General features: G+C 33.4%; 4 protein-coding genes and 1 long non-coding RNA gene across 11 annotated transcripts in view; 1 reads left to right on the top strand and 4 right to left on the bottom strand.

Annotated features, from left to right (window-relative positions):
* Positions 1–23,968, bottom strand: part of LOC132803461 (uncharacterized) — a 466,094-nt gene that overhangs the window by 320,652 nt on the left and 121,474 nt on the right. The gene's annotated exons all lie outside the window — the stretch shown is intronic.
* On the bottom strand, positions 148–3,977 carry LOC107405844 (uncharacterized). The gene is made up of 10 exons (XM_016012937.3): positions 3,715–3,977; positions 2,780–2,909; positions 2,256–2,394; positions 1,967–2,179; positions 1,716–1,854; positions 1,407–1,557; positions 1,192–1,301; positions 1,010–1,107; positions 710–779; positions 148–485 (listed from the first exon to the last, which is right to left on the bottom strand). The coding sequence occupies exons 1-10, from the start codon at positions 3,805–3,807 to the stop codon at positions 396–398; spliced, it is 1,233 nt and encodes a 410-aa protein (XP_015868423.1). The 5' UTR covers positions 3,808–3,977; the 3' UTR covers positions 148–395.
* LOC107405849 (protein SPIRAL1-like 3) lies at positions 4,864–7,699 on the bottom strand. The gene is made up of 3 exons (XM_016012942.4): positions 7,506–7,699; positions 6,117–6,409; positions 4,864–5,392 (listed from the first exon to the last, which is right to left on the bottom strand). Exons 2-3 carry the CDS (start codon positions 6,369–6,371, stop codon positions 5,300–5,302), a joined length of 348 nt encoding a protein of 115 aa, XP_015868428.3. The 5' UTR covers positions 6,372–6,409; positions 7,506–7,699; the 3' UTR covers positions 4,864–5,299.
* On the bottom strand, positions 8,472–13,342 carry LOC107406024 (putative methylesterase 11, chloroplastic). Its single transcript, XM_016012941.4, has 5 exons — positions 12,748–13,342; positions 10,905–11,141; positions 10,153–10,296; positions 9,593–9,724; positions 8,472–9,185 (listed from the first exon to the last, which is right to left on the bottom strand). Exons 1-5 carry the CDS (start codon positions 13,099–13,101, stop codon positions 8,907–8,909), a joined length of 1,146 nt encoding a protein of 381 aa, XP_015868427.1. The 5' UTR covers positions 13,102–13,342; the 3' UTR covers positions 8,472–8,906.
* On the top strand, positions 19,814–23,647 carry LOC107416141 (uncharacterized). 7 transcript variants are annotated; one of them, XM_048471972.2, is made up of 9 exons: positions 19,814–20,109; positions 20,881–20,951; positions 21,026–21,385; positions 21,461–21,607; positions 21,692–21,773; positions 21,952–22,018; positions 22,186–22,371; positions 22,498–22,558; positions 23,000–23,647. In XM_048471972.2, exons 3-9 carry the CDS (start codon positions 21,031–21,033, stop codon positions 23,170–23,172), a joined length of 1,071 nt encoding a protein of 356 aa, XP_048327929.2. In that variant the 5' UTR covers positions 19,814–20,109; positions 20,881–20,951; positions 21,026–21,030; the 3' UTR covers positions 23,173–23,647. The 7 variants fall into 7 exon arrangements, with proteins under 7 accessions (XP_048327929.2, XP_048327928.2, XP_024928107.3 ...); XM_048471971.2 differs by having other exon boundaries at positions 19,816–20,109; positions 20,856–20,951; positions 21,026–21,607; XM_025072339.3 differs by having other exon boundaries at positions 19,816–20,109; positions 20,856–20,951; positions 21,056–21,607.

The following is a 23,968-nucleotide window of genomic DNA, read 5'->3' on the forward strand; positions in this document are numbered from 1 at the left end:
TTATTATTATTATGATTTTCATAAACGACCACAACTAGGGTCGTCACCGGTAAATCTAAATACAGTAAAGATTAAGAATATTATATTTTGGTTTGTAGATAAAGAATCCAGTTGGAATTGACTATAGAGCAACATGAATAACAAAAATGAAAGACTAACAAGCACCAATTCAACAGACAACGTTGCCATGGAATAATCATTCAATACATCATGCCGCAAGTTTAAAGGAATAACGACCATAAAAACAAATGACTTGCTCGTCAAAATTGCCAATATATTTGGATTAGGTACAAGACAAAAACATATGGGAATACCTCAGCATCCCATCTGTCTCTCACCTATATCTAGATAAGGATGATGGTTCAAAATAACAGATAAAACTACTAAAAAAATCTTTAACGAATTGTCAAGCCTTGAATTGCTTGTGAGCCATCGTCGGTGATCCTGTTCGCTTGAATGGTGCTAATCACATTTGCAATATTACCCTGCAAATAATAATTTTGTCAATAGGCTTGAATTAAATACAATGACAGGATTCACGAAACAACAAATTCATCATAATAGCGGAATTAAATCATATGATAACACAATTGAGTTTTCTTTCATGGACATAACCAGAACTCTTTTCTTTTGCAAAATTAATAGAGGGCATATGAGTGAGTGAAAAATTAAAGACAAAAAGGAGTACTAAAAGTAGGCAGCTATTTACCCTCCAAGTTGCTAGCTTTGTTCTAAGTGATTGCCACTGATGCTGACCAAACACACGATCAGTGCTGCGGCTGCACATCATAAGATAATCAATTTGAACACAAGGCATTGGCACAAGTCAACATCTAAAACTAACTTATGCTACAATGTTGAATAACATCAATCAGAAAATGCTATAATAAGGTGTAAAAATGCGCATATAAATTTAATATTCATTTTTTGTTAATAAAAAGATTGAATCTATATATATATATATATATATTTATCTATATCATATGCAAGAGGGACTACAAAATCTTACCTCACAATTACAAGTTGATTCATCTGGTCCAATTTACAGTCAATTAACTTTGCAGTTATTGCCTTAACCACCCATGGTTCAACTTCATCATCATTAATCTGTGCCAAAGAAGTAAGCCCCAATAAAGTTAACCAAGATATGAAAGCAACTCGACCGGAAGCAGAAAGGTTAAGCAAACTAACCCGAAGCGTGTCTTTGATTACACTGTACGGAATTTGACCAGTTTCATCAGAGCCAAGAGCCACCAATGACATCAACCTCATCTTCGTTATACAGTCCTCATGGACAAGACCTACAACATTTCAGAAAGCGTATTCCAGGCAAAGATTAGAAATCCATACAACTTCAAACCCAAATCATCTCACAGCCCCAAGATAAATGATACAGTAAATTTTACCTAAGCTTTTCAGTAAAGTAGAATTTGCAGCATGAAATTCTAAGTAAGCATCAAGCCTCTGAGTGAGAAAGATTATCAGAAGTTGATATACCAAGGCATATTTAGCATCCTTCTCCAATTGCCCCACAGCAGGCATATCTAGCAAATCACACTGCACCAGTGGGAGAAAATTTAGCAAGGAAATTTGGAAGGACATAGTAGGAAATATTCTGTATGCATAAAACAATAGGTATAATAAGCACGTGCAGATTGGGATTATGGACACAGACCTGGACATAAAAGCTAAATTTCCCAAGGACCCAATAATACCTGAAACATGTCTGGAGACTTCACAAATTCTACAATTGTATGGACAGCTTCCTCCTTGGCTTCACTTAAAGTATACGCATCTTCACCAGAAAAAGTTGCCAAATACTTGGTCAGGAATTTAAAATAATCCTTTCCTGAACTGAAATTTTGAGGACATGAAAATCATTAATATTTAGTAATTGTAATAACTATTAGATAAAAGAAACAATGACAAACATATTTAACAAGGAAAATATATTCCCATATCATACCTTTTATTTTCCTTTAAAACATTAGATATCGCAAGAAATAGATTCCTCTGATCCAGGATCCCTAAATTCCACTCTTTCAAGAAACTGTCTATGTTAGTGAACGAAGGGATTACATGTTCAGTCACCTTTCCATCAATTGCCAAACTCAGGGCCTTCATGTAAACATAAAACCGGCTATACGGGTTCTCCAGTAGGTTGTACAAATTGAACAAACTGTAAGAAAAGACAACCATGAGACAGTACCTTTATAAATTTCTATGCTAATATTACAATCACCAAGGTATATTACATTTTTAAACGCAATGCAGGCTTATCCTTTGGTTGCTGACTAATCTTTGAAGATATAAGTTTTGCCATCTCAAGTGCTTCATCGGGACTCTCAGACTTAGTAACAACATTGCAGATAACAGTGAAGATGCACTCAAGATCTGGGTAGAAAACAGAAAAAAGTAATTATTTCGAATATGAAATAGAATTTGGATGACATTGAAAGAGTCATTACATACAATAAAAGAATCCAAAGTATTTGTCCCACAAGAAAGGATACAATGGCACATAGTACAGAGTCCATATTCATAATTTGGAGAGATTACATTCTCCTACAGTGTTCCATAACAAAGAGAGTAACATCTCTAGCATGGAATCAAACTCTTGCACAGATTTAACATTCACCTTTTCCACCATAGTTATAAGTTATTTCAACTTCACACATTCACCAAAGCATGAACCAAATAAAGAACTAACAGGCCAGGCCTTCTTTTCCATTTAAGTCTTCCAGTGGCATGCAAATCATTTATAAAATAATAAACATACCTTTCTCAGCAACCTTTGAGAATATCACTTCAGCTGAAGTGAGCATTAGAGAGGCCAAATCAAACCACCTTCCCATTACCATGCATTCTTGGGCTTCCACACATAGTCTGGTAACTTGTGGCTCAGCAACCTGATGAACAGTCAAGACATATGTACATTTAGGTACACTGACTTTACCAAGGTTCCCATTTGTGGGTGCACAAAGAAATTTAGGAGACAAATTTTTGCATAAGATAGTGGAAACAGAAAATTCAAATATATAAGTATATCAGCATGTTCTTTTTATTAGTTGGAAATGGAAATTGTCTAAACCAAATTGTAATTAAAGAAAGAAAAAAACACCCTTTCAGCACAAATTATTTAACCCTTCCTCAAGGTTTCAGGATGTTCTGTAAACAGCATGAATATCCTTTCTCAGCAACAAGAGGGAACCCTATAGCTTCAGATTCCCTGTCAATTTAGAGCAACAGGACCGAATATACATATACATACATATATATATATATATATAAATATATATATATATATATATATTTTTTTTTTTTTGCATTATTTTATGAATGGACAAATTCAGAATTCTTATTTACCATGTTAATTTTTGTACATTTACAATGACATTCAAACATTTGATACTCGAATAAAAAAATTATCCCATTCCCAATCACCATGTTTAGCAACTCGATCTAAAATAACGACCAAAAATCACTTAGACCACCAAAGTAGACAAAACTAACACACGCAATTCGAAGAAAATAAATGTCGACCTGAACCGTATTCGATGAAAAGGAGCAAAATGATTTTCGCGAATAACAGTGAACCCAAAGACAAATATTCTAATATTGAAGAAATGCATACAAAAACGTAAAACAGATATATAGACACGAGAAGTAAAAATTCCTGGACACGGAGAGAGTTATAGAAGGAAGGAAGAGTACCTCGGGACCAGCATCAGCCCAGGCGAGCTCCGAAGTGAATCTGACGACGGAAAGTGCTGGATCTTCCTCGGAGGTGGGCACTACAGTCGTCATTGTTAAAGCTCTCTGCAACTGCGCAATTGGTCTTTTTGCTTTGCAGCACAGCAGAGAGGGACAGGGAAAGAGAAAAACAACGAAAACCCTAACCTAAGGCTTAATGAGGATGGTATCCGATCGCCCTGTGGGTTCTTTGCCTAATATTATAGACGGCTGTTATCGTCTATAACTTCCTTCATTTTTTTTTTTTTTTTTGTTAATAATTCCGAAAACAATTTAGAATATGTATTTTTGTTTAATTAAAATCCTCTACTTGTTTTTATATTTTGATTGTTTTCAATTTAATTTACAATTTAATAGACAATATAATATTATTTTATAGTAAAAATTTAAAGACATATATTAATATCTATTTTTAATATAAAAACTATATAAAATAATGACAAGAAAAAAGAATAACAAGCAAAGAATCCAAGTATATGTAATTTTAACCCTGTCTTTAATTGTTATAAATCATTTAGGAAAGAGTAATTTCTTATGATATTAATTTTTCAGATAATATGATTGAATTTTTTTTTTAATTTGGTATCAAGCCAAAAATTGGGAAATTTTTTATTTTTCATCAGCGAAAATGTGATTAAAGAAATGAAAAATATTTTTTTTTGTGTACAAAAAATAAAAGTTGCTGTACGATAATATCGTGGGATTGCTTTAGATATCATATACGGTAAAATTCGTGTAACAAAGTCACAAGGCAGAACAGGCTCATAACTTTTATCTCGCCTGGTCTCATTTTTCAATTTTTTTCATCTCGTCATGCTATCTCATAGAATTGTTTTTTTTTATTATTATTATTTTTTCATTTTTTTCCCTTTTTTTTTTTTTTTTGGCCACAGATTCATAGCTTTATTGGCCTATCCATACGCAAGTTCTCTCGTTAGAATTCTTTTTTAAAATATTTTTGAATTTATCATTTAGGAGGAATTATGTTGTGCAAACTTTATTTCTAATTCAGTGCAATGATGGTGTAGTTTTCAAGCTCAAGAAGCTCAAAGAAAGAACCATTCCCATATAAGATTAACGTAATCTAGCACAGAAACGGAGAGAGGTATATGCAGAGCACACAAAGCAAATGCATTAATCTATTTACTTACTCGAGTTAAAAACAAAGTCCATGGCTTAGCATGTCCAAAAAGTCCAAGCACAACAATCTCAGAAAGGCTACACATCACAATTGCACAAAGAACAAGTCCGCAGTTTCCAAGTATGTTTTTCTATTTTCTTCTGAATTAGGAATCATAATTTGCTAACAACAAATTATTGATGCCTTCCTAAGGAGAAGGTATTACTAGTTCCCATTGCTGCCGCTGCCACCACCGAAGAGGTATCCCAAAAAGTCCAAGCACAACAATCTCAGAAAGGCTACACATCACAATTGCACAAAGAACAAGTCCGCAGTTTCCAAGTATGTTTTTCTATTTTCTTCTGAATTAGGAATCATAATTTGCTAACAACAAATTATTGATGCCTTCCTAAGGAGAAGGTATTACTAGTTCCCATTGCTGCCGCTGCCACCACCGAAGAGGTATCCCAGGGATGATCCACCGCCAGGAGCAGCATGAACTTTAGTTGATGGTCGATCCTGCACCGGGAAGATTTTTTTAGTAAAGAACAGGTAAAGAACCTTTAACAATGAGATCATTCAGCCAAAGTGTAGTGACTATATAACACCACCTGCTTCTTCATGAGAACATGTAATGATTAGTATCTCAATCTATAAGTGAAGTGCCTTTATTCTAGTGAGGAAAAACCATGGCTGTATAGCAAGCTCTTTTGCTTTGATCAGATGCTGATTTAGAAGGGAAAAAAACCATAGTATTTAGATAGATCAGGAGCCCAGTTTTTACTGTATGGAAATGCAAGGCTCCAATTTGAGCCTCGACATCATTCCATGAGGGAGAATGTGCATACCCCCATTTTAATTGATATATATATATATATATATATATATCCATCAATATATGGCCAAAAGCCCTATAAACAATTTAAGTCAGAGGTAGAACATAATACAACTATTCTAAGATCCACCATTCAGCTACGCTTTTGGAATCTGTCTTCTAAGAGTTGATTATTTTGTAATTTTGTTAGAAAAAATTTGTAAGTTTTAGTTCTTCTTATCTTGCGAATTGTATATGGTGTGCTTGGTGTCTAGTTTGATTTCTAAAAATTTCTTTTGCATTTTTGTTGGAACTGAATTAATATGTTGGTTGTTTTTCTGCCATGACATACTGTATGACATTCTTGATATGTAATTCAGTTTTACCACTGTTGGCACCTTTGGGTCAAAAAACTAATTAGGATCATACCGTAATGAAGTTTCCACAGTTCTGCCCTTCAGCCCTGTGGTAATTGTTCGTAGGACTCCCATGAATGCCTGCCGGAATGTCCTTATCAATTGGCTTAACGGCAACAGGAATTTTCTGAGGAGGACCAGCAATTGCAGCCTCCCCTATGTTCTGAGAAGCTTGGGGTTTGTTTGCGGGTTTGTTTGCAGTCTCTTGGCTTCCAAATAGATAACCCAAAGAACTTTGTCCACCACCACTGCTCACACCACGACCCATTTCTCCTTTTCTTTTCCCCGCTACAATAAACTCTAGAACTGCATATAATTTCAACAAGGAGATCATTATACATAATGACGTAAAGAAGAAAAAGCAATAAACCAGAAGCATGTAAAACTATCATGGCAATGTGAACAAAAATTACGATAAATTCCCACACAACGAAATGGACAGTATAAGTGATTAATTTTTCCATGAACTATGTCATTCCCAGAAGTCTGTCTAATACTTGCAACTTCGAACTCATACTACCAAAGCCACATTAGCATAGGCACCAATATTGCACGTCAAACTAAAATTGTCGTCTGCTGGCCACTTTCTTTTCAGATTATAAACCCTACTATTCTGTTTGCTATTTTCTATTTTCATAAATAATCTAGCTATCTCTACTTTCCATCGAAAAATCCTACAATTTTCTTTACACAAATATAAAAACAAATTAATTAGAAACTCAATACAAGCAAGATGGGAATCAATATGAGCCGCCAACTCCTTTTCCGGCCCTCAGTAAAACACCTGACTTGAGAAGCCTCATTTGGCTTTGCTGTGCTATAAATGCAAGCAAATCTTCCAGCCAAAAAACATATACTTTATAAACAGGAGTATAGCTAAACTCATCAATCAATTCAATTTTCACAGTATTTTTGTTATCCAAAATGCCACAGAACAAAAAACCCAGTTAGAAAATAAGAAAGTGCAATGCAATGGGGGCTCAATTTGTCAACTTGAAACAAATTTCCAGAAAAGAAATTGCACTATATAGATAAAAGAAATCATCTTTATAAGATCATTGACAAATTATATAGCTGTTTTACAGCAGAGTTCTTGTTTTCGTTTCCATAGTTTGTCTCATACAAAACAGATCCAAATATGTTGAAAAGGATCCTAAACAATAACAAAATGTCCGAGAAATCCCAACAATTAATTTTGAAAAATAAGCAAACATACATAGTCCACAAACCCATACAAGCAAAGATAAAAATCATATAAGAGATAAGATATTTAGATCCCACAAAAAGATTACTTAAAATGAAACGCTAATGGAAATGGATCCGAAATCTGAAAGCTATAATTCTTAAAAAATAAAAATAAAAAAATAAAAAAAGAGTAAGATAATGTGTATGTAATGTTTACCTTGTTTCTGATTCCCCTTGGAGACCAAAGCAAGCTACAGCCTTCAGGGAGCGTTAAGAAGTAGATTACAAAAACCCAAACAACTTTTATAAATGCAAGATTCAAAATTAATAATAATAACAGTTCCAAAAATTTAATTCCAAAGAAAAAAAGAAAAAAAAAATGTGATAGAGATGTAAAGAGACAAATAAAAAAAGGGAGAGAATGGTTTTTTTAGTTTCAAATTTTTTCTGGTTTTGTAGCTGAATTGACACGGTCAAGTCTGAGCTGGCATTTTTGGTTTGGGCTAAACGGTCGGCTTTGGGCTGTCAAAAAGAGTCATGGTAGTCACGTGGGTTGTGGATTGTAATGATTGGGTGTTGCGCGGCCCACTGTAGAATTTTCATGTAGCGCATGGTGGGGTGCGTTTAGAAAAACTAGTACAATTTGCTTTTTCTTTTTTTCTTTTTTATTTATTTATTTTTTGGGTTGAACATGCTAGTATATTTTACTTGTGGATGAGGCAAGGAGAAAGTGAAGTAGAAATTACTAGAGACTTGCAGAGAGGGTTTTAGGTGTTAAAAGGGCTAACAATCAAAATTTTCTGAAGCAGGAAGCATGTGGACCTCGGAAGCTTTGCAGTGAATTGTTAATGTCTACACCTACCCTTTTCTTTTCTGTCTTCTACGTAAAGCTTTGCTTCAATGTCACACTTTATAGACTTCTTTTAATAAAAATTAAAAAAAAAAAAAAAAAGCAATAACAACAATTAGGAATTTGTTTTCTTCCTTTGGATTCCTTTTAAGCCTTGATAAGTGACAACGTCTGCTCTGTTCTGTCTTTGTTTCTGTTGCCCAAGTCCTTGTTTCTTTGTCCCGCTGGTTGTCCTTTAAGGACCCATAATCTCTTTTCATTTCAATGAATTTTATTTCATACCTCAAAAGTAGAAAAGCAAAAAAAATAAAAAAATAAAAAAATAAACCCATCTCTGTGTAATGTTGTCACAATCTATCATTTGATTGATTTTAATTCAAGTGCATAAATTAGACAAACCAAAACTTTGCTGCGTTATTATAGTTACAAGTAAACAAAGGCAGAAGGCAACAACCACTTGAAAAAATTGCCTCCATTGCATTCCTTCTGCAACTTTAGAAAATGTGAATTTCCTTGTCAATAACATAAATATGAACATCTCTTTCGGGCTAAAGAAACCCTGCAAAAAAAATGTGAAGGGACTCCCTCATCCCGCACAAGTACTACATGAATGTTTCAAGTCGGATGTGCATTTACATGTTTGGTAGCACTTCCCTTTTTTTGTGAGCCAGCTTCCTTCGTTACCAGTTCCAATAATGTATCCTATTCTGTCAGTGAAGCTCTAGAAGAGAAATCCTCCATAAACAATCTATCTAGAAAATCTAGTTTCTAAATTGAAGGAACTTTTGAGATCTCCACCAATAGCTTGTGTAAGGCTTGAGGCTTGGAGAAAAATGGTGAGTGATCAGCACCTTTCAGTCGGAAAACCCGTTCAGGAGGGCTTGCATTTATCATACTCTCTTGTAAAGCTATGGGTATGGCATTGTCTTCTGGAGCTTCTATATAAAACCGCCTCACTGACCCATATTTCGAGTCAGAAAGAGAAAGCTTCTCCAAAACTGGCGCAAATGGAATTGGCCTCATCGAAACAGAGGCCAATGCAATATCCTAAACCAGAAGAAGCAAAAAGCAGTCAACAAAACTGATAGCGTGGAAAGAAAAATTCAAAGAACAATTGGACAGTAAAAGCATTGCAACCTATTATCTTAATTGATATACTTTTAATATCAACTCCAAATAAAAGCATGCAAAGCCATACCAGCCATTGAAATTATATTTTAAAAGAAGTAGCTCAATAATGCAGATATTATAAGTACATTTGTGCGCCATAACATGACAATTTCATTACAAGCTAACCCCAAAAAGAAGAGGCTCCAATATCACTACCAAGATTTTCCGGTATAAATTACAAAGGAAACAAAACCCCATTATATAAACAAATTACTTGAGTATGTTTTAATAAGTAATCTATGTATTAGAAGACAAAAATGGAAAAATAACAAAACATAATATACCTTCGCAGGACTTTGGTTAAATAACAAATCCCTCAGCAAAGACTTGTCTAGATCAATAGCAGTTGGAGGATGATCATTCCCATTTGCATACAAAAATATCTGTGCCTGTCGCATTAGATCATCCGAACTAGACTGCAACGAGCATAAACATTAGTAATTATCAACTTCACTCCATATTCTTTTAAGTTGGTTCAATAAGAAGAATCCACTTCCTAAGTTAGTTCAACCACGATAGGAATGTGACACTCATGTTGTTTATGGGGATTTTGTTTAGACAGGAAAAAAAGGCTTCTGTTCAACCCACATCAGGGGGAAATATATACATTTGATTTCTCTCTCACTCTCATCAGAAACAAGCATCGATGCATACCCAAAAATTAAAAGCCTAATTATATATGGAAAGAAGAACTTCTTTAGATTCAGTAATAGCAACTCAAATAGCATTTTTACCATGCTTTTAAGTTAGAAGAAGAAAGGAGAGATTGAGTCAGCAGAAAAATTAGGAAAACAGACAATAATAGTTTCTCACTCAATAATAAAGTAAAGATAAAGAGGGAAACCTGTTGAGAAAACATATCAAGAGTGCTTTGTCCATTTTTTAGCATTGCTGCTGCAATGAAAATAGCCTTTGAAATTTTAGAAGGAAACAACTCCATTGCATAAGATATACATGCACCACCAAAATCATGTCCCACCACGATCACCTGCACAATATGGAAAGGAAAAACAGAAGCAGAAACATAATAAGTCATTGACCAATAAGAATTGTACTAGCTTGTGTATCAATTCATGTTCAAGTAAACGTAGCTCATATGTGAACCCAAAATATTAAAATAAATGAAAAGGAAAAATAACTCTCTCATGCAACATGCAACAATAGATCAACAGATTTTACATTTCTTGTTTGACATATGATTTGACCATTTCTCAGCTCTCTAAAATAGGATTCTGAAAATAGGAGTGCAGCCCACATTTCACCCTTTCAAATGTAGATAATTTGACCCTAACATAGACTATCAAATGTAAGTGCAGCCAAATGTTGGACTATCAAAATTTGTATAAGATATATCAATTATAGTTTTGTTCATATCTGACAACAATGGGAATAAGCTAACTAAAGTCTAGAAGAGAGTGAAAGAAAAGTTTTGGAGGAACACACACACAGAGACAACAGTAACAATAAAGCATCAACCCATGCTACATTTGTAGTTAGTCATTACTCAAACTTCATGTGCGAAAATGCAAGCTGAGACAGCAGACATACAACAACAAAATATAAGAGCAGGGGTAATGTAAACTAATTGAAAAGAACCTTCTCGGCCTCAGCAAGTTTTTCAAGAAAATCAGTAAGCGGCTTCACATATTGAGAAAGACTTGTAATGCTGTTTGTATCAAATGAATGAATTCCAGAACCAATCAAGTCTATTGCAGTAACTTTGAAACCACCTTCTTCCAAAAGTGCTATAGTTTTATACCAACACCATGCACCAAAACCTCCTCCATGGACAAGGACAAAATGGTTGGTTTCCAGATCCTCAAGTTTTATATCCTGTAACAATAAAAACTCCATTTTAAGAAACAAAGAAATGATACAAGAATGTTAAAAATGGAAAGGATGCAGTCAACAGAATTGACTTTTTGACTCGATCAATTAGACAACCTTTCTGCTCTCTACCAATTTACACTAAACCATATTGAATGTCCGGTGATCAAAAGTTATCCATTACATTTATACAAAATATTAAAGGCACACCGAGAGTTGATTTCACAAAAGAATTTTAAACTCAAGTTTTGATAAATGAGATGAAACTAGTAGTATATCTATATGGAGTAATATGATAAAGAATTATTAACAGATTTTTATTAACCACTGTAATTGAGCATATGCTTTAACCAAGAGTAATTACATAACCCCAACGTAATTGGGAACTTAAAACTCAATTCTTGGAACATGACATGCTCTACTTAACCACAAATGGTCGGTTGCTGCCACCAACCAGTGCAAAGATATAACATATACAGGGGCATGCCATTTCAATAAACCAAGCATATTGAACAACCAAGACAGGTATTTCATAATGAAATTATATAGATCTAATTAATGCTTCCGTTTACTGTTGAAATTAATTAAACCACAAAATAAGAACAAATATTTAGAAAGCATTTTAAGTATTTTCCCAATATAACTCTATTGTTAAAAAAGATATGCATGGACCAGAAATGTAACTCTGTAGACTGACAAAATCCCTGTATAAACACTAGAATATTTATATGTATGGGTAATCTGCTTTTATACTTCAAGTAAAAGCAACCCCTTTCAAGAGCAGAGATTTTATTAGAAAAGTTCCCTGATGAGTATAGATTCTTTTGACAAGTTCCATCAAGTGTAATGATAAAAACAAAATAAGATTACATGCAGGACAGATTCTGGGGAGAGGGAGAGATTGGGGTAAAGGTCCCTGGCAAGGAAAATACCACAATTTCATTGCAGCTGGATCCCACCAACTACTTGAAAATCTTAAATAAGGCCCTTACAACTTTATAGACCGCCATACTTAAATTAAGATAGTATAACTGCTAACTTTCATCCAACAAGATGAAACAAAAGTTCCAAATTTCACACTAAAGTCTGATCCAATCTAGTCTACGCTGTTCTTAACATGTATGGATAAATTCAGACACACATGATCCAATTCAACGTTAAATACGTTAAGTCTATATACATGGATACACATAATGAGGGTATACGGAAAAGACAAAAGATGATAAGAAGGCATACAATTAGACTCTATGTAAACCATATATATATATATATATATATATTAAAAAAAAAATCATAATGCCATGTCGAAATTTTGTCGTAAAAACTCTGTAACAAAAATTTAGGCCCTATTTAAGTCATCATTATTTCGTTTTTGAAAAATAAATCCGCATTTAATTTCTCAAAACATCAAATTCACCTACCATAACCAAACCACCATGCAGGGCAATTAAAAGACATCACCATAATAATAATAATAATAATAATAATAATATTCATAAAATGAAGGCTCAACAGCTAAATTGTAGAGCACCCAGAATCAGAAACCATACATTTAACACGACATCAACTCTAAATTCCAACAATAACATCCAAACGAACAAAAAACCCAAACCTGGTTAACAAGCTGGTGAGGCTGAAGCAGAGGGTCGGTGAGCGACCGAGCCCGGGAGCTCGAACTCCGGGGCAAGGCGTTGGCGTTCTTCTTGGAACTCGAATTGGGATATCGAAGCGAAGCGGAACGGTCAAAAGGCAAAGAACCATTTTGCTGCTGCTGATGCTGCTGAAAGAGGATGGCGGCGGCGAGAGCTTGTTCCTGAAGTAAAGCATCGTCAAGCTTCTCCTTCCGCGATGATCGGATCCGGGTCCAACGGTTGCTTGAATTGGTCAGTGGTGGTGGGTTCGGAAGGCGCTTTGTGGGCTTTTTCTTCACCGATTTGGGTGCAAGGCAGGCACAAATGTTCCCCATTTACGGTTCATGTAGAGAAACAGAGAAACAGAGAAAAAAAAAAAAAAAAAAAAGTAGAACACAGAAGATTTATATAGAAACTATATGATATTAAATTATACTGCAGAGAGAAGAAAGAGAAATTGTGGAGAAGACGTGTTGAGGGTTGAAGCAGGTGGCGTCAGAGTCTCACGGGAACTGAACGCTGCCTGGCTGACCAGTGACGAGACAGAGAGCTTTATATAGCTTTATATAAACGATGTTGAATTGGGGAATCCCAAACATATAGTCTTTATAGTTTGGCAAAAATAACCTTAGCCTTTCTACTTTTGAGTTAAATTATTATATAAAATAATCCACCGCTTGTCATTCCTAAGATGCAAAATAATAAATTTATTATGAGGATTTTTTAAAAAAATAAAAATGAATTTATTATAAAAAGATTTTTATTTTTATTTTATTTGTTGATTAAAAAAAAAAAAAACTTTTATATGTGTAATAGTTATATTAGTGACGTATTTATTTTACAATCGGACACCTTCGTTTTAATATTGTACGGAAGAATAGATTTTCAATTTACGTGTTGTATGTGATTATTGATCATGATTATATGACACGGCATTAACAATTGGATGTAACATTTTCCGGATGATAATGAACTAAAACTCCAAATTTTAATACTAGCTCAAAGCATGTTGATTAGCTCATGGGGTAGGCATACTCATTACTCAACCTCATTATAAGCCTAATATTAATCTTTCCTCTTACTTTCTCTTTCTTTTTCTTTTTCCTTTTTTATTTTTGGGTAAAATATTATTTCCTGTTACTTCGGACCCATGACCCCACCCAAAAGAAAAATTCTCACATCTTGATGTAGAAAATAGGAGGAAATTCTTTACTACAATAAATAGGACCCAAAAAATGTCGGTTTTTATAGCAAAGTGTCAAAGATTGAGAAAGACGAATCTAAGCATTTTGGGTCAGCATTTAAGCCAAGTCCCAGTTTGTTTTTGGTTATTTGGAACTGCAAACCAATGAGGAAACTACAAATTTGAGGCCAACCAACCATCCTTTCTCACCTATCTGGTGCCTTTAGCTTGTATTAATTTATTAACCGGTTTTTTTTCAAAGGAGGGCCCGCTTTCTTTCATTTCGAAAATTTAAAAGAGGAATGAGGAGGAGGGCATCTTTATGGTTAGTGGATGGCTTTTTTATTGCAATTTTTTTTTTCTTTTTTTCCATAGAAAATAGGATATGGTATGTAATTTTATAATTATATATTGCACAGCTGGATCAATAGCTTTTAGGAAAGGGCTGTGTTGCTGCCAAACAACTTCTTCCAGGCTTTTCTTTCTTATTTTCAGTGAAAACAACTGTGTTGAGTAAAAAAGTTATACCAAATGTTACTTGTTTTCTGGTTTAGCAATATTCAAAACTTACACATATATTCTTTTACTTTTTATGCTGCTCTGAATTAGAGCAATTTATAAACCTGATTTATATTGGTTTCTTTCTGTATTTCAAAAACTGCGGCTCACAATTTCATGAGCAATCATCCACAATCCTTTTCTTCTTCTCCTTCCTCCTATATTCTATGTCAATTTTCCTTTGGACTTGTCAAAACTTTGTTAACTTGAACAATCAAAAAGGGTTTTTCTTTTTTCTACCAAAAATATAAAAAAAGGCTATTCTGTTTATTCTTATGTGCAAAATGCATATGAATGGTAAATGGGAGGTTTTATGTGATACCAACTTTACATACTTGTCAGTATTCATGGAAAAAGACTAGACTATAGTCACAAATCTCATGACAAAAGGGGAGGGTAGGAAAAATGCCATAAATATTTAACAACCTGCAAACCCATAATAACGACTACTATCATCCTTCCTAACTTCTCAAGCAATTATTTTCACCAATTATAAGATATAGATTCTCTCCCCCAAAAAAAAATATTAAATACGATAAGATAAAATTAATTATATTTTTGGAAAGCTCTTTTGTCTTTTTTATATTTTCAATTGGGATATTTGATCAAATGAAATTGGTTAGGTTGGTAAATCACTCATATTTATTGGAAAAAAAAATTATTGTAATTGTTAAAAAAAAAAATTTGAGACATTTGATGTTAATTTTTGTTTCAAGGCAAAGTAAATAAATAAATAAATACACAACCAAACAGTAATAGGCCAGTAAGTAAAATGGAGGTCCAAAGTATAATTATCTTTTAAAAAATAAATTTTAATTATTTTGTAGTCTTATAAACGATTAATTTTCCAAAATCCAATTTAAAATCTGAGACAAAATAAAAATAAAAAATAAAAAATAAAAAGCTCAAAAGTATAGTTAATCAAATAACATATAAAACTGTGGTCGGTTTTGAGTAGTTTTAAGATACTTATTCTAAAAAGGAAAAGTCACAGAGAAAATAAATGTATGTTTCCCTAACCATGGTAGTAATATAAATGTGATGGATATACAAACCTAATTAATGGAAGCATTCCAATATGTTCTCACCGGCTAGCTGTACTGCTCTTTAACTACTAACTAAAGCAAGCAGAATTAGATAAATGAGTTGGAGTAAGCAGAAAAAGACAGCTTACGCGTTATTGAAATTTGAAGGAACAATTTGGGAAATTGATTCGTAACAAACATGAAATAACTCGGACAAACAAATTAAATGCATTGGTGCTGACATTTTCACCTTCTTTTTCTTCAGGTTGGATTCGACTAATTTAATATGCCAAAACAAGTTTTGTTACCTTTAATCACCAAATTTGCAGACAAACCACCAAGATTAATAACGTTATGTTTTGATGGAATTTTTGGAAGCTAGAACCAATAACAACATATTGGGAATTTCTCTAGTACATCAAATTCGCGACTAATGAAGGATTTTCCAAAGTATTATGAATGTGTCTAATTTAGATGGCTCCCTCAAAACTCAAAAGAGACAACTAATGCACACACATTTCCAAAGTCATAATCTCAAAGTTCACCAAGGCAATGACACCATTATCAAGGACAAGCATATATACCAGAATATCAATAACAATATCGGCACACAGTAAACAATTAATGGTCATTTGGCCCAGCATTTATAGGTAAGCTTTTATCTATTCTGTAAATAAAAATATTGATACTGGGGAGGAATTAGAATGTGGGTTTGTGCATATAGAATAGTAAAGGAGGTTATATTTTTTCACACAGACTATTTTTTATGATCCATACATTCTTTTAGGGGTGGGCTCGGTCCGGTTTGGTTCGGTTTTATAGATTTTTTTAAACCGAACCGACCAATTCGGTTTGAATTGGATACGAACCAAACCAAACTGACCACCATGTTCAACCCGAACCGAACCAAACCGATGATCCTTGGTCGGTTTGGGTTGGGTTAACGGTTTAGATCGGTTTAGATCTCGGTCCAAATTTTTTTATTTATGCTATTTTGAGATAAAAATTGTACACATTGGGTTCAAAATTGTATAAAGTTTTTTTAGGCCTTTTTAATTATCAATCTTCAATCATATTCATGCATTATATTTTGAATTAAGCATCTTTTTCAAGCTATTATCTAAATTAAATAATATCTAAATTAAATAATTTTAATATACATTCAACTAGCAAAAATACCAAATAAACTAACTATTAATTACAATGCCATGAAACCATACAACTACAATACAAGTAAGATAATACAAAATAAAACCATATAACTATAATATAAGTCTACAACTACAACTTAATTATACAAATACATCATACACCAACAAATAAATTCTATAATAAATCTACAACCATTATTAATTATAAAATAGAATACAATCCATATTTGAAATCTTAAATTTTAAAATGAACTTATAATTAAATAAACTAACACTTCATAAAAATAAAAATTATTTTAAAAAGTCTTCTTTCACACTTTTCAATCCCATTTTTACAATAAATAAAATAATAGTTTTATTTTATAATTATATACTATATTTATATATAAAAGTAAAATAAAATGTTAGTTTAATTGATGATCGGTTTGGTGCAGGTTGGGTTGGATAAATTTCATCCAACCTACAATCCGAACCGACCGTTTCGGTTTTTTTTATATATTTAACCGAACTAAACCGATTAATAAATTAAAACCAACCCAAACCAAACCAAATATATCGGTTTGGTCAGTTTGATCGGTCCGGTTCGGTTTTTGCCCACCCCTACATTCTTTAAAAAGATGCCATAAAGCAGGTCTAGATTCTGCAGTATTTCGATATGCATCTGGAATAGCTTGACTTTTTTGAACAAGTGGTGAAAGATAATGGTATAAAATTTGCTACTTCAATGCCTCACCGCCCCTTGACCATTTCCTTTCCCATATGTATATATCACTTCCCAACTGTGCAAATCCTATATTCAATTCCTGATTTCTCTCGGTCTCTGTCCATTGCATTTGCTTTTTGCTGAGTTTTTGCAGTTCCGCTGCATTTATAATTGGTAAAAACCCATCTAGCTCTTTCACTTTCTATTCATAAAAGGCCATCTTCAACTTCAAGTACCTGCTAAATGTTATATATTTAGAGAATTAGGACCACTTCTTCTTTCTTTTTTTATACCATTGGAGAGAATGCACAGGGCATCATAACTGAGCATATGTTGTATATAAAAAAACAAGTACATTATATATAGATATATATATATATATATATATGTATGTATGTATAAAAAGCATGTGAATGTATAATCATGGAACGCATGATAAGCACATGATCCTAGTGATCCTTCTGCAAAGCAACACGTTGCTTAAGAAACTTTGGCATGCTTCACTTTTGAAGATTTTGAACTCATGAATATAATGTTCCATGGTTGACCATACAAATAGCAAAAAAGGCTTTGATGTCATGCCCACCAGAAGTAGTACTACTAGTCTTGTCGTATACTTGTGTTGTTTATTAATTACAGCTTACAAGATTTGGCATTCCCTATCTCGACGATGGCTTTCTGCTTCTTTACTCTTTATGCTCCATAAAGAATAAAAAATGTTCCTCACCCTCAGGCTCACCGATGCATTTTCTTACTGGACCTGTGGTCCCAACACCTCCATATGGATCCGATTCTATAGTCTTTAGGCTAAAAAAGTTGGACTTACATCAGTTGGAAATTAGGTGCTTTTTAGGAAGTGGGCTAGCTAATGGATTGCTCTTTTAAAGTTTTTGAGAGAAAGTTGGGCTGGGCGGCCACTAAATCATTTTAAATAAAGTATACCTGAATACTTGAGAGAGACAAATAAATGATTATCAATAATGCTTCTAGTACTTTCACAAAATCCTTCCATGTTTTTGTGTTTTGCACTGGCATTTTTTTTCCTTCCTAAAGTCGCTAGCACTTAAGTAAACAAAGCAGCAGAGAAAACCAGCAAATCTGAACCTAAAATTTTTCAACACACCAACTATTTTAATGTCTCAACTTGGTACAAATTTACATTACACGATGATACGGTTCGCAATTTTTTCATTGCTTGAATAGCTCCATTGAATTTTTTTTTTTAAAATTAAAATCTTAAGAAATGTTGCATTAATGGTTGAAAAAATACTCAATTTTTTTTCTTTTTTTTAATAAAAAATATTATTTCATTATATGTTTCTTTAGAAAACTTTGCCATAATACCATCTCTCCTAAATATTTTAGAATCTTATTAATTATCACTAATTGAAATAATCATAAGTAGAATTATTATTGACATAATTATTATTTAATTATGTTTTAATTTTTTTAATTCTAAAAATATAATTAAAAAAAATAGACATTTTGAAACAGTTATTTAGATTGTTAAATGATAGATAATAGATAGAATAATGATAAATAATAGTTTTTTAATATTTTAAACATACATATAAATTAAATTTGATAAAAAAGAATGGAAAATCAACACCATGCTAACATTCAAAAGATAATAAAATTATTAAAAAAAAAAAGAAAGCAAATTGAAACTTGGGTAAATTTTCCCTTAATTGTTCGTACATTTTAAAATTAGTAGACTATCCTGAATTAGTTGGTCAACCCGTCCAGATTTTTTTTTGAAATTACTAGACTGTCCTGAAGTGGTTGGTCAACCCGTCCAGACTTTTTTCGAACATTTAAATCTAGATGGTAATAACTTAAAATATTTATTGGATTAGGACTAAAATTTCTTTCCTAATTAAAAAAGAAAAGACGAAACAGATAAAACAGATAATTTTAGTGGTAGAGCAGCTTATTAATACAGCACATAAGTTAGATTTTAGATAGTTTATAAATTAGATAAATTATTCAAAAAAAATTTTATCAAAAAAAGAAAATTATTCAAAAAAAATTTTAAAAAAAACTTTCAAATTAACCAATAATTTATTGATTGATAAATCACTCATAAAAAGGATCATAATAGAATTTTTTTTAATAATTTATTTAATTTATAAATTATTTAAAATATTTTTACATATTGTATTTTACATACTATATAATTCGAATCTATACTCCGAATAAAAATGCTCAACTATTAAAACTCTCTTAGTCAAGCTTCATCAGATCATAACAAAAGTTAAAAGGAGAAAATTATTATAAATGTTTAAAAAATAATAATAATAATAATAAAAGCCTGTACAATTTTTTATTTTTATTTTTTTGTTTTTTGGTTTTTTGGTTTTTTTGTTTTTTTTTGGTTTTTTTTTTGGTAAATAAAGCCTGTACAGACTTGACACTACGACGGGTAACCAAAAAAACCCGGAAACCGGTGAACGAGCATGGATCCACAGTATCCAATATTATCCAGGTTCCTATTTCCCAATTCGTTCATCAGCGAAACGACGTCGTGCTGTCCATAGCTTCCGTGAGAACACACAAGGGCAGGGCAGGCTAAGAGGATTTGCTTGGACCCCCCACTACAAACAATCTTTAAGAGGTTTTGAAGGTTCTTTCGCTTCCGATAAAGCGCTCTTCTGCAACGCACTCTGACTCTTTGTACCAAATGTCAAAGCTATGACATTGGCAGCGACACCTGAAGGCGAAAGGTCAACACTTTTCTCTCTTTCTCTCTGCAAATTTCTTTTTCTAAATCCTTGTGCGGTGTTTAACTACGTTGTCTTCTCCGAAGGAACATTTGTTTGTTTATGTTCTAGTTGTAGTTCTGCTTCTTACATTAATTTGATTCGTTCATTATATTTCCATATCTTTGTTTTACATTTTTTAGATTCGTTCATTATATTTCTACGTTTTGTTGCAATCTCTTACTTGTTCGCCCCAGATATAGATAAGTCTGAAAAAAAAGATTTTCCATATTGGAGTTTTAAAATCTTTTTGTCTTGTAAGAACCCAAAAAATAAAAATAGAAAATAAAAAATAAAAAAATCTAATTTTGACCAACTAAAACCAAGTTGCCTGGCAAGTTTGCTCCATTTTGCCCAACGTTATATCAGAATGTAGAAAAACCTAGAGTTCCTTAGCCATTGGGTTATTTGGTGTCAGATTATCAGAAGAAGCTCATTCATTGGGTATTGAACACATTGAGACTTGGAATTTTCATGTTTCTAGTTTTGAATGTGAAATTGATTTCAAAATCAGATTTTGAAGCCAAATTGGTCAATTTTTTTCATTTTGTTATCAGTTTGGTGCATTGTTCGTATTTCAAATAAAAAAAAAGAAAAGGAAAAGACTTTTGGTTATCCAAGACAGAAACTTGACGCTATATGATTTATGACCGTTTTAGAAACTTGTTGCTATATGCTTTATGACTGTTTTATCGTGAAGACACAAATAGCTTATATTCAACATCCGTTTTCCAGAACTGCAGGGCCAATAGAGAAAAGGAACAATTGAGGGTGCCTTTACACACGTGGATATAGATGCAGTTAAGGTGAACTAGAAAATAATTTATAATGAAAATTTATTATTGTATCAAGAATACTAGTTCATTGCCAATGACTTTAGGTGAAATGCAAGTTGATTATCTGTTAAAAGTAGGTTCTACAATGCGGCCTTCCGTTGCTCTGGAGATAGGTGTGGACACAACCAGGAACCTCGTGGAATTAAGCACGGTGAAGGAAAAGAAGACAAAATGGAGAAAAAGGCTGAAGAAGCCAGATTTTCTGCAGAATGGTAGTCTAGCTCACAAGATGCGAGAGACAGATGGTCTGACTTCTGCTGATCATAATAAGAATATGGTGTCGGCTTTAAGTCTGCATGATCGAAGAAGCAGTGAGGCAGTGGTTATTTCGCCACCAGTTGTAAAACCTATTAAGAAAGATGATAAGCGTGCAAGGATTTCTCATACTTCGTTAAGTCTGTACGGTGAGACAAACAGTAATGAAGTAATTATTTCATCAGGAGTTGTTAAACCTGTTAAGGAAGAGGATCAATGTGCAGGGATTTCTAATGCCTCACTTGTCAGAATGCCTTATAGTCTTTTGAGGAAAAAGCTTCTTATTCTTGATGTAAATGGTCTGCTTGCTGATATAGTTTCTCCTCCTCCAAAGGAATACAAAGCAGAAACAAAAATTGCCAGACGAGCAAGTAAGAGTTGTTTAATAACATTGTTAGTGTAGAGTATAATTCATAAATTTTATTTTAAATGAACTGCATTTTTTTCCCCTTCAGTTTTCAAGAGGCCATCTTGCCTTGAGTTTCTGGAGTTCTGCTTTGAGCGATTTGAAGTGGGTGTCTGGTCTTCAAGATCTAAGTACTTTTCATCCTATCCGCTACATCTCTATCACTTCCATTCTATCTTGTTTCCTTGTTGAATCAGATTCCTTTTGTTTACAATTTCATAGGAAGTATTTCCGTTCTGTTCCTTCTTTTAGCATGTGTTTGTTCTGTTTTGGCAATAGAAGTTGACAGCAATGCTTTATATATTGAAGGAAAATTATGACAAGGGTGATTGATTATCTGATGGGTGATATGAAGCACAAGTTGCTGTTTTGTTGGGTAAGCTACTTGCCATGGTACCTAACTGTTTTTCACAAGCTTTTCCAACAACTGGTTTAGTTATACATCAATTTATGCTGTATCCCCATAAGTCACATCGACTGGGAAAGACTCAGCCCATATCCACATGGATGCTATAACTGGCTCTCTCTCTCTCTCCATTTCAGGACCTATCACATTGCACTCCAACAGGGTTCAAGACTCTTGACAACAAGCATAAGACCTTGGTTTTTAAAGATCTGAGGAAAATTTGGGAAAAACAGGATCCTAATCTTCCATGGGAGAAGGGAGAGTATAATGAATCAAATACATTGTTGCTGGATGATTCTCCTTACAAAGCCTTGCTTAATCCCGTAAGTTTGATTTATAATTTGTTTTCCTTTTAGATGATTTGTCTTTAATTCTTTTGCAATCTTTAACAATCATATCTTAATTTTGTTTCTGGATTTCTATTAAACTTTAACTGCTTAACTGCATAGGCGCACACTGCAGTCTTTCCTTATCCATACAAGTTTCAGGATGGGCGCGACAGTTCATTAGGTAAGATTAACATGTCCGCTACAGTTGCCTTTTCTTTCAGTACTGTCTTCCAACCTAGTGATAATATAAGCATGCTTGAGGCAATATAAAACCCTATTGATGGATCTACCAGACTAGCCCCAGCTCTCTCTCTCTCTCTCTCTCTCTCTCTCTCTCTCTCTCTAATGCCATGTATTTCCCTATGTTTTATACCTATCTCTTGAGGTGGAGTTCTACGTTACACTTAGCCAAACATTAGAAGCTTGCATCATTTGATACAACAGAACAGCATTTGTAAGCAAAGTTATTCCTTTAATTTTTTGTAATTGAGCATAATTATTTGTAATTGAGCAAAATCGGGATCATGATATGCTTCACAAGAAATCCTGCATACTGTGAGAGGGAAATACAGTTATTCTTTGAGCAGTTGTTCAATACTGAGATAAATGCAATGCATGACAGGTGCTGGAGGTGATGTCCGGGCCTATTTGGAAGAATTGTCGATGGCTGATGATGTACAGAAATTTGTAGAGCAACACCCATTTGGCCAGAACCCAATTACTGAAAGTAATGAATCCTGGGGCTTTTACCTCAGGGTCATTAGTTCAGTTTGTTCCTTGCAAAATACAACATAATCTATATCTTCTGTCCCGAGTTTTGTACGTGGATTTGGTATCTCATACAATTTTCTAGCTCTTTAACATTGCATTGAGGATGGAGCTCACTTTTATCAAACAATATATAGCAAGATTCATCACCATACCATACAAGAAGATCTTGTGATTTATCAAAATGGTGGCGTATACAGATACTGTTATTGAATACAAGTTAGCCATCGGAGCAATTTTTTGATATTGACCGTCTGGTGGATCCACTCCCATCTTAGGCAATACCATATATTATATTATCTTTTTGTGAACAGAAGTAGAATGTATAGTTTCAAAGTGTCCAATCTTTACATACTCATCTAGTTCCAACTGTAGCTGATACTAATCATGAGGACGGAGACGGTATTATATTTGTGATGATGAATTCCTCTTGTAGTTCTTAATTGTAGCATACCAAATTTGCTCTGAGTCATACAATGTATATATCATTATACCCTCCCTACTAAGAAGCAATGTGTGCTGGTTGTTTAACTAAATAATGAGAAAACGAGTTGGGAAATAATTGGGAGGCTACACAAAAAGGATTGCCCTAGGGAAATAAGTTTTACAAGCTCTGAATTTGGTGCCCATATATAATGCAAAATCTTTACCTTGCTTGCAATGGCCGTTGAAATTCACCATCTCCCTGATGCAGGGACTTGTCTCTGATCTCCCCAGGGAACCAGGCTATCAAAACTTGGAACCACCAAGTTCAACTATCTGTTTTAGGGCCACAAACTTGGCCCACTTGTACCCATCAAATCTCAAGTGGATGGGAACTGCT

The sequence above is a fragment of the Ziziphus jujuba genome, chromosome 4, assembly GCF_031755915.1.
Source record: "Ziziphus jujuba cultivar Dongzao chromosome 4, ASM3175591v1".
Lineage (NCBI taxonomy): Eukaryota > Viridiplantae > Streptophyta > Magnoliopsida > Rosales > Rhamnaceae > Ziziphus > Ziziphus jujuba.

What these genes read in the sequence shown, in the direction of transcription:
- LOC107405844 (XM_016012937.3), bottom strand. Translation starts at nt 3,807, where the DNA reads ATGACGACTGTAGTGCCCACCTCCGAGGAAGATCCAGCACTTTCCGTC. An exon ending in TACTTTACTGAAAAGCTTAG is followed by an intron (nt 1,302 to 1,406) that starts GTAAAATTTACT and finishes GAAATGTTGTAG; the next exon opens with GTCTTGTCCATGAGGACTGT. An exon ending in TAATCAAAGACACGCTTCGG is followed by an intron (nt 1,108 to 1,191) that starts GTTAGTTTGCTT and finishes TCTTTGGCACAG; the next exon opens with ATTAATGATGATGAAGTTGA.
- LOC107405849 (XM_016012942.4), bottom strand. Translation starts at nt 6,371, where the DNA reads ATGGGTCGTGGTGTGAGCAGTGGTGGTGGACAAAGTTCTTTGGGTTAT. An exon ending in ACTGTGGAAACTTCATTACG is followed by an intron (nt 5,393 to 6,116) that starts GTATGATCCTAA and finishes TTCCCGGTGCAG; the next exon opens with GATCGACCATCAACTAAAGT.
- LOC107406024 (XM_016012941.4), bottom strand. Translation starts at nt 13,101, where the DNA reads ATGGGGAACATTTGTGCCTGCCTTGCACCCAAATCGGTGAAGAAAAAG. An exon ending in AACTTGCTGAGGCCGAGAAG is followed by an intron (nt 10,297 to 10,904) that starts GTTCTTTTCAAT and finishes CATATTGTGCAG; the next exon opens with GTGATCGTGGTGGGACATGA. An exon ending in TTAACCAAAGTCCTGCGAAG is followed by an intron (nt 9,186 to 9,592) that starts GTATATTATGTT and finishes CTTCTGGTTTAG; the next exon opens with GATATTGCATTGGCCTCTGT.
- LOC107416141 (XM_048471971.2), top strand. Translation starts at nt 21,031, where the DNA reads ATGCAAGTTGATTATCTGTTAAAAGTAGGTTCTACAATGCGGCCTTCC. An exon ending in AAAAATTGCCAGACGAGCAA is followed by an intron (nt 21,608 to 21,691) that starts GTAAGAGTTGTT and finishes TTTCCCCTTCAG; the next exon opens with TTTTCAAGAGGCCATCTTGC. An exon ending in GTCTGGTCTTCAAGATCTAA is followed by an intron (nt 21,774 to 21,951) that starts GTACTTTTCATC and finishes TATATATTGAAG; the next exon opens with GAAAATTATGACAAGGGTGA.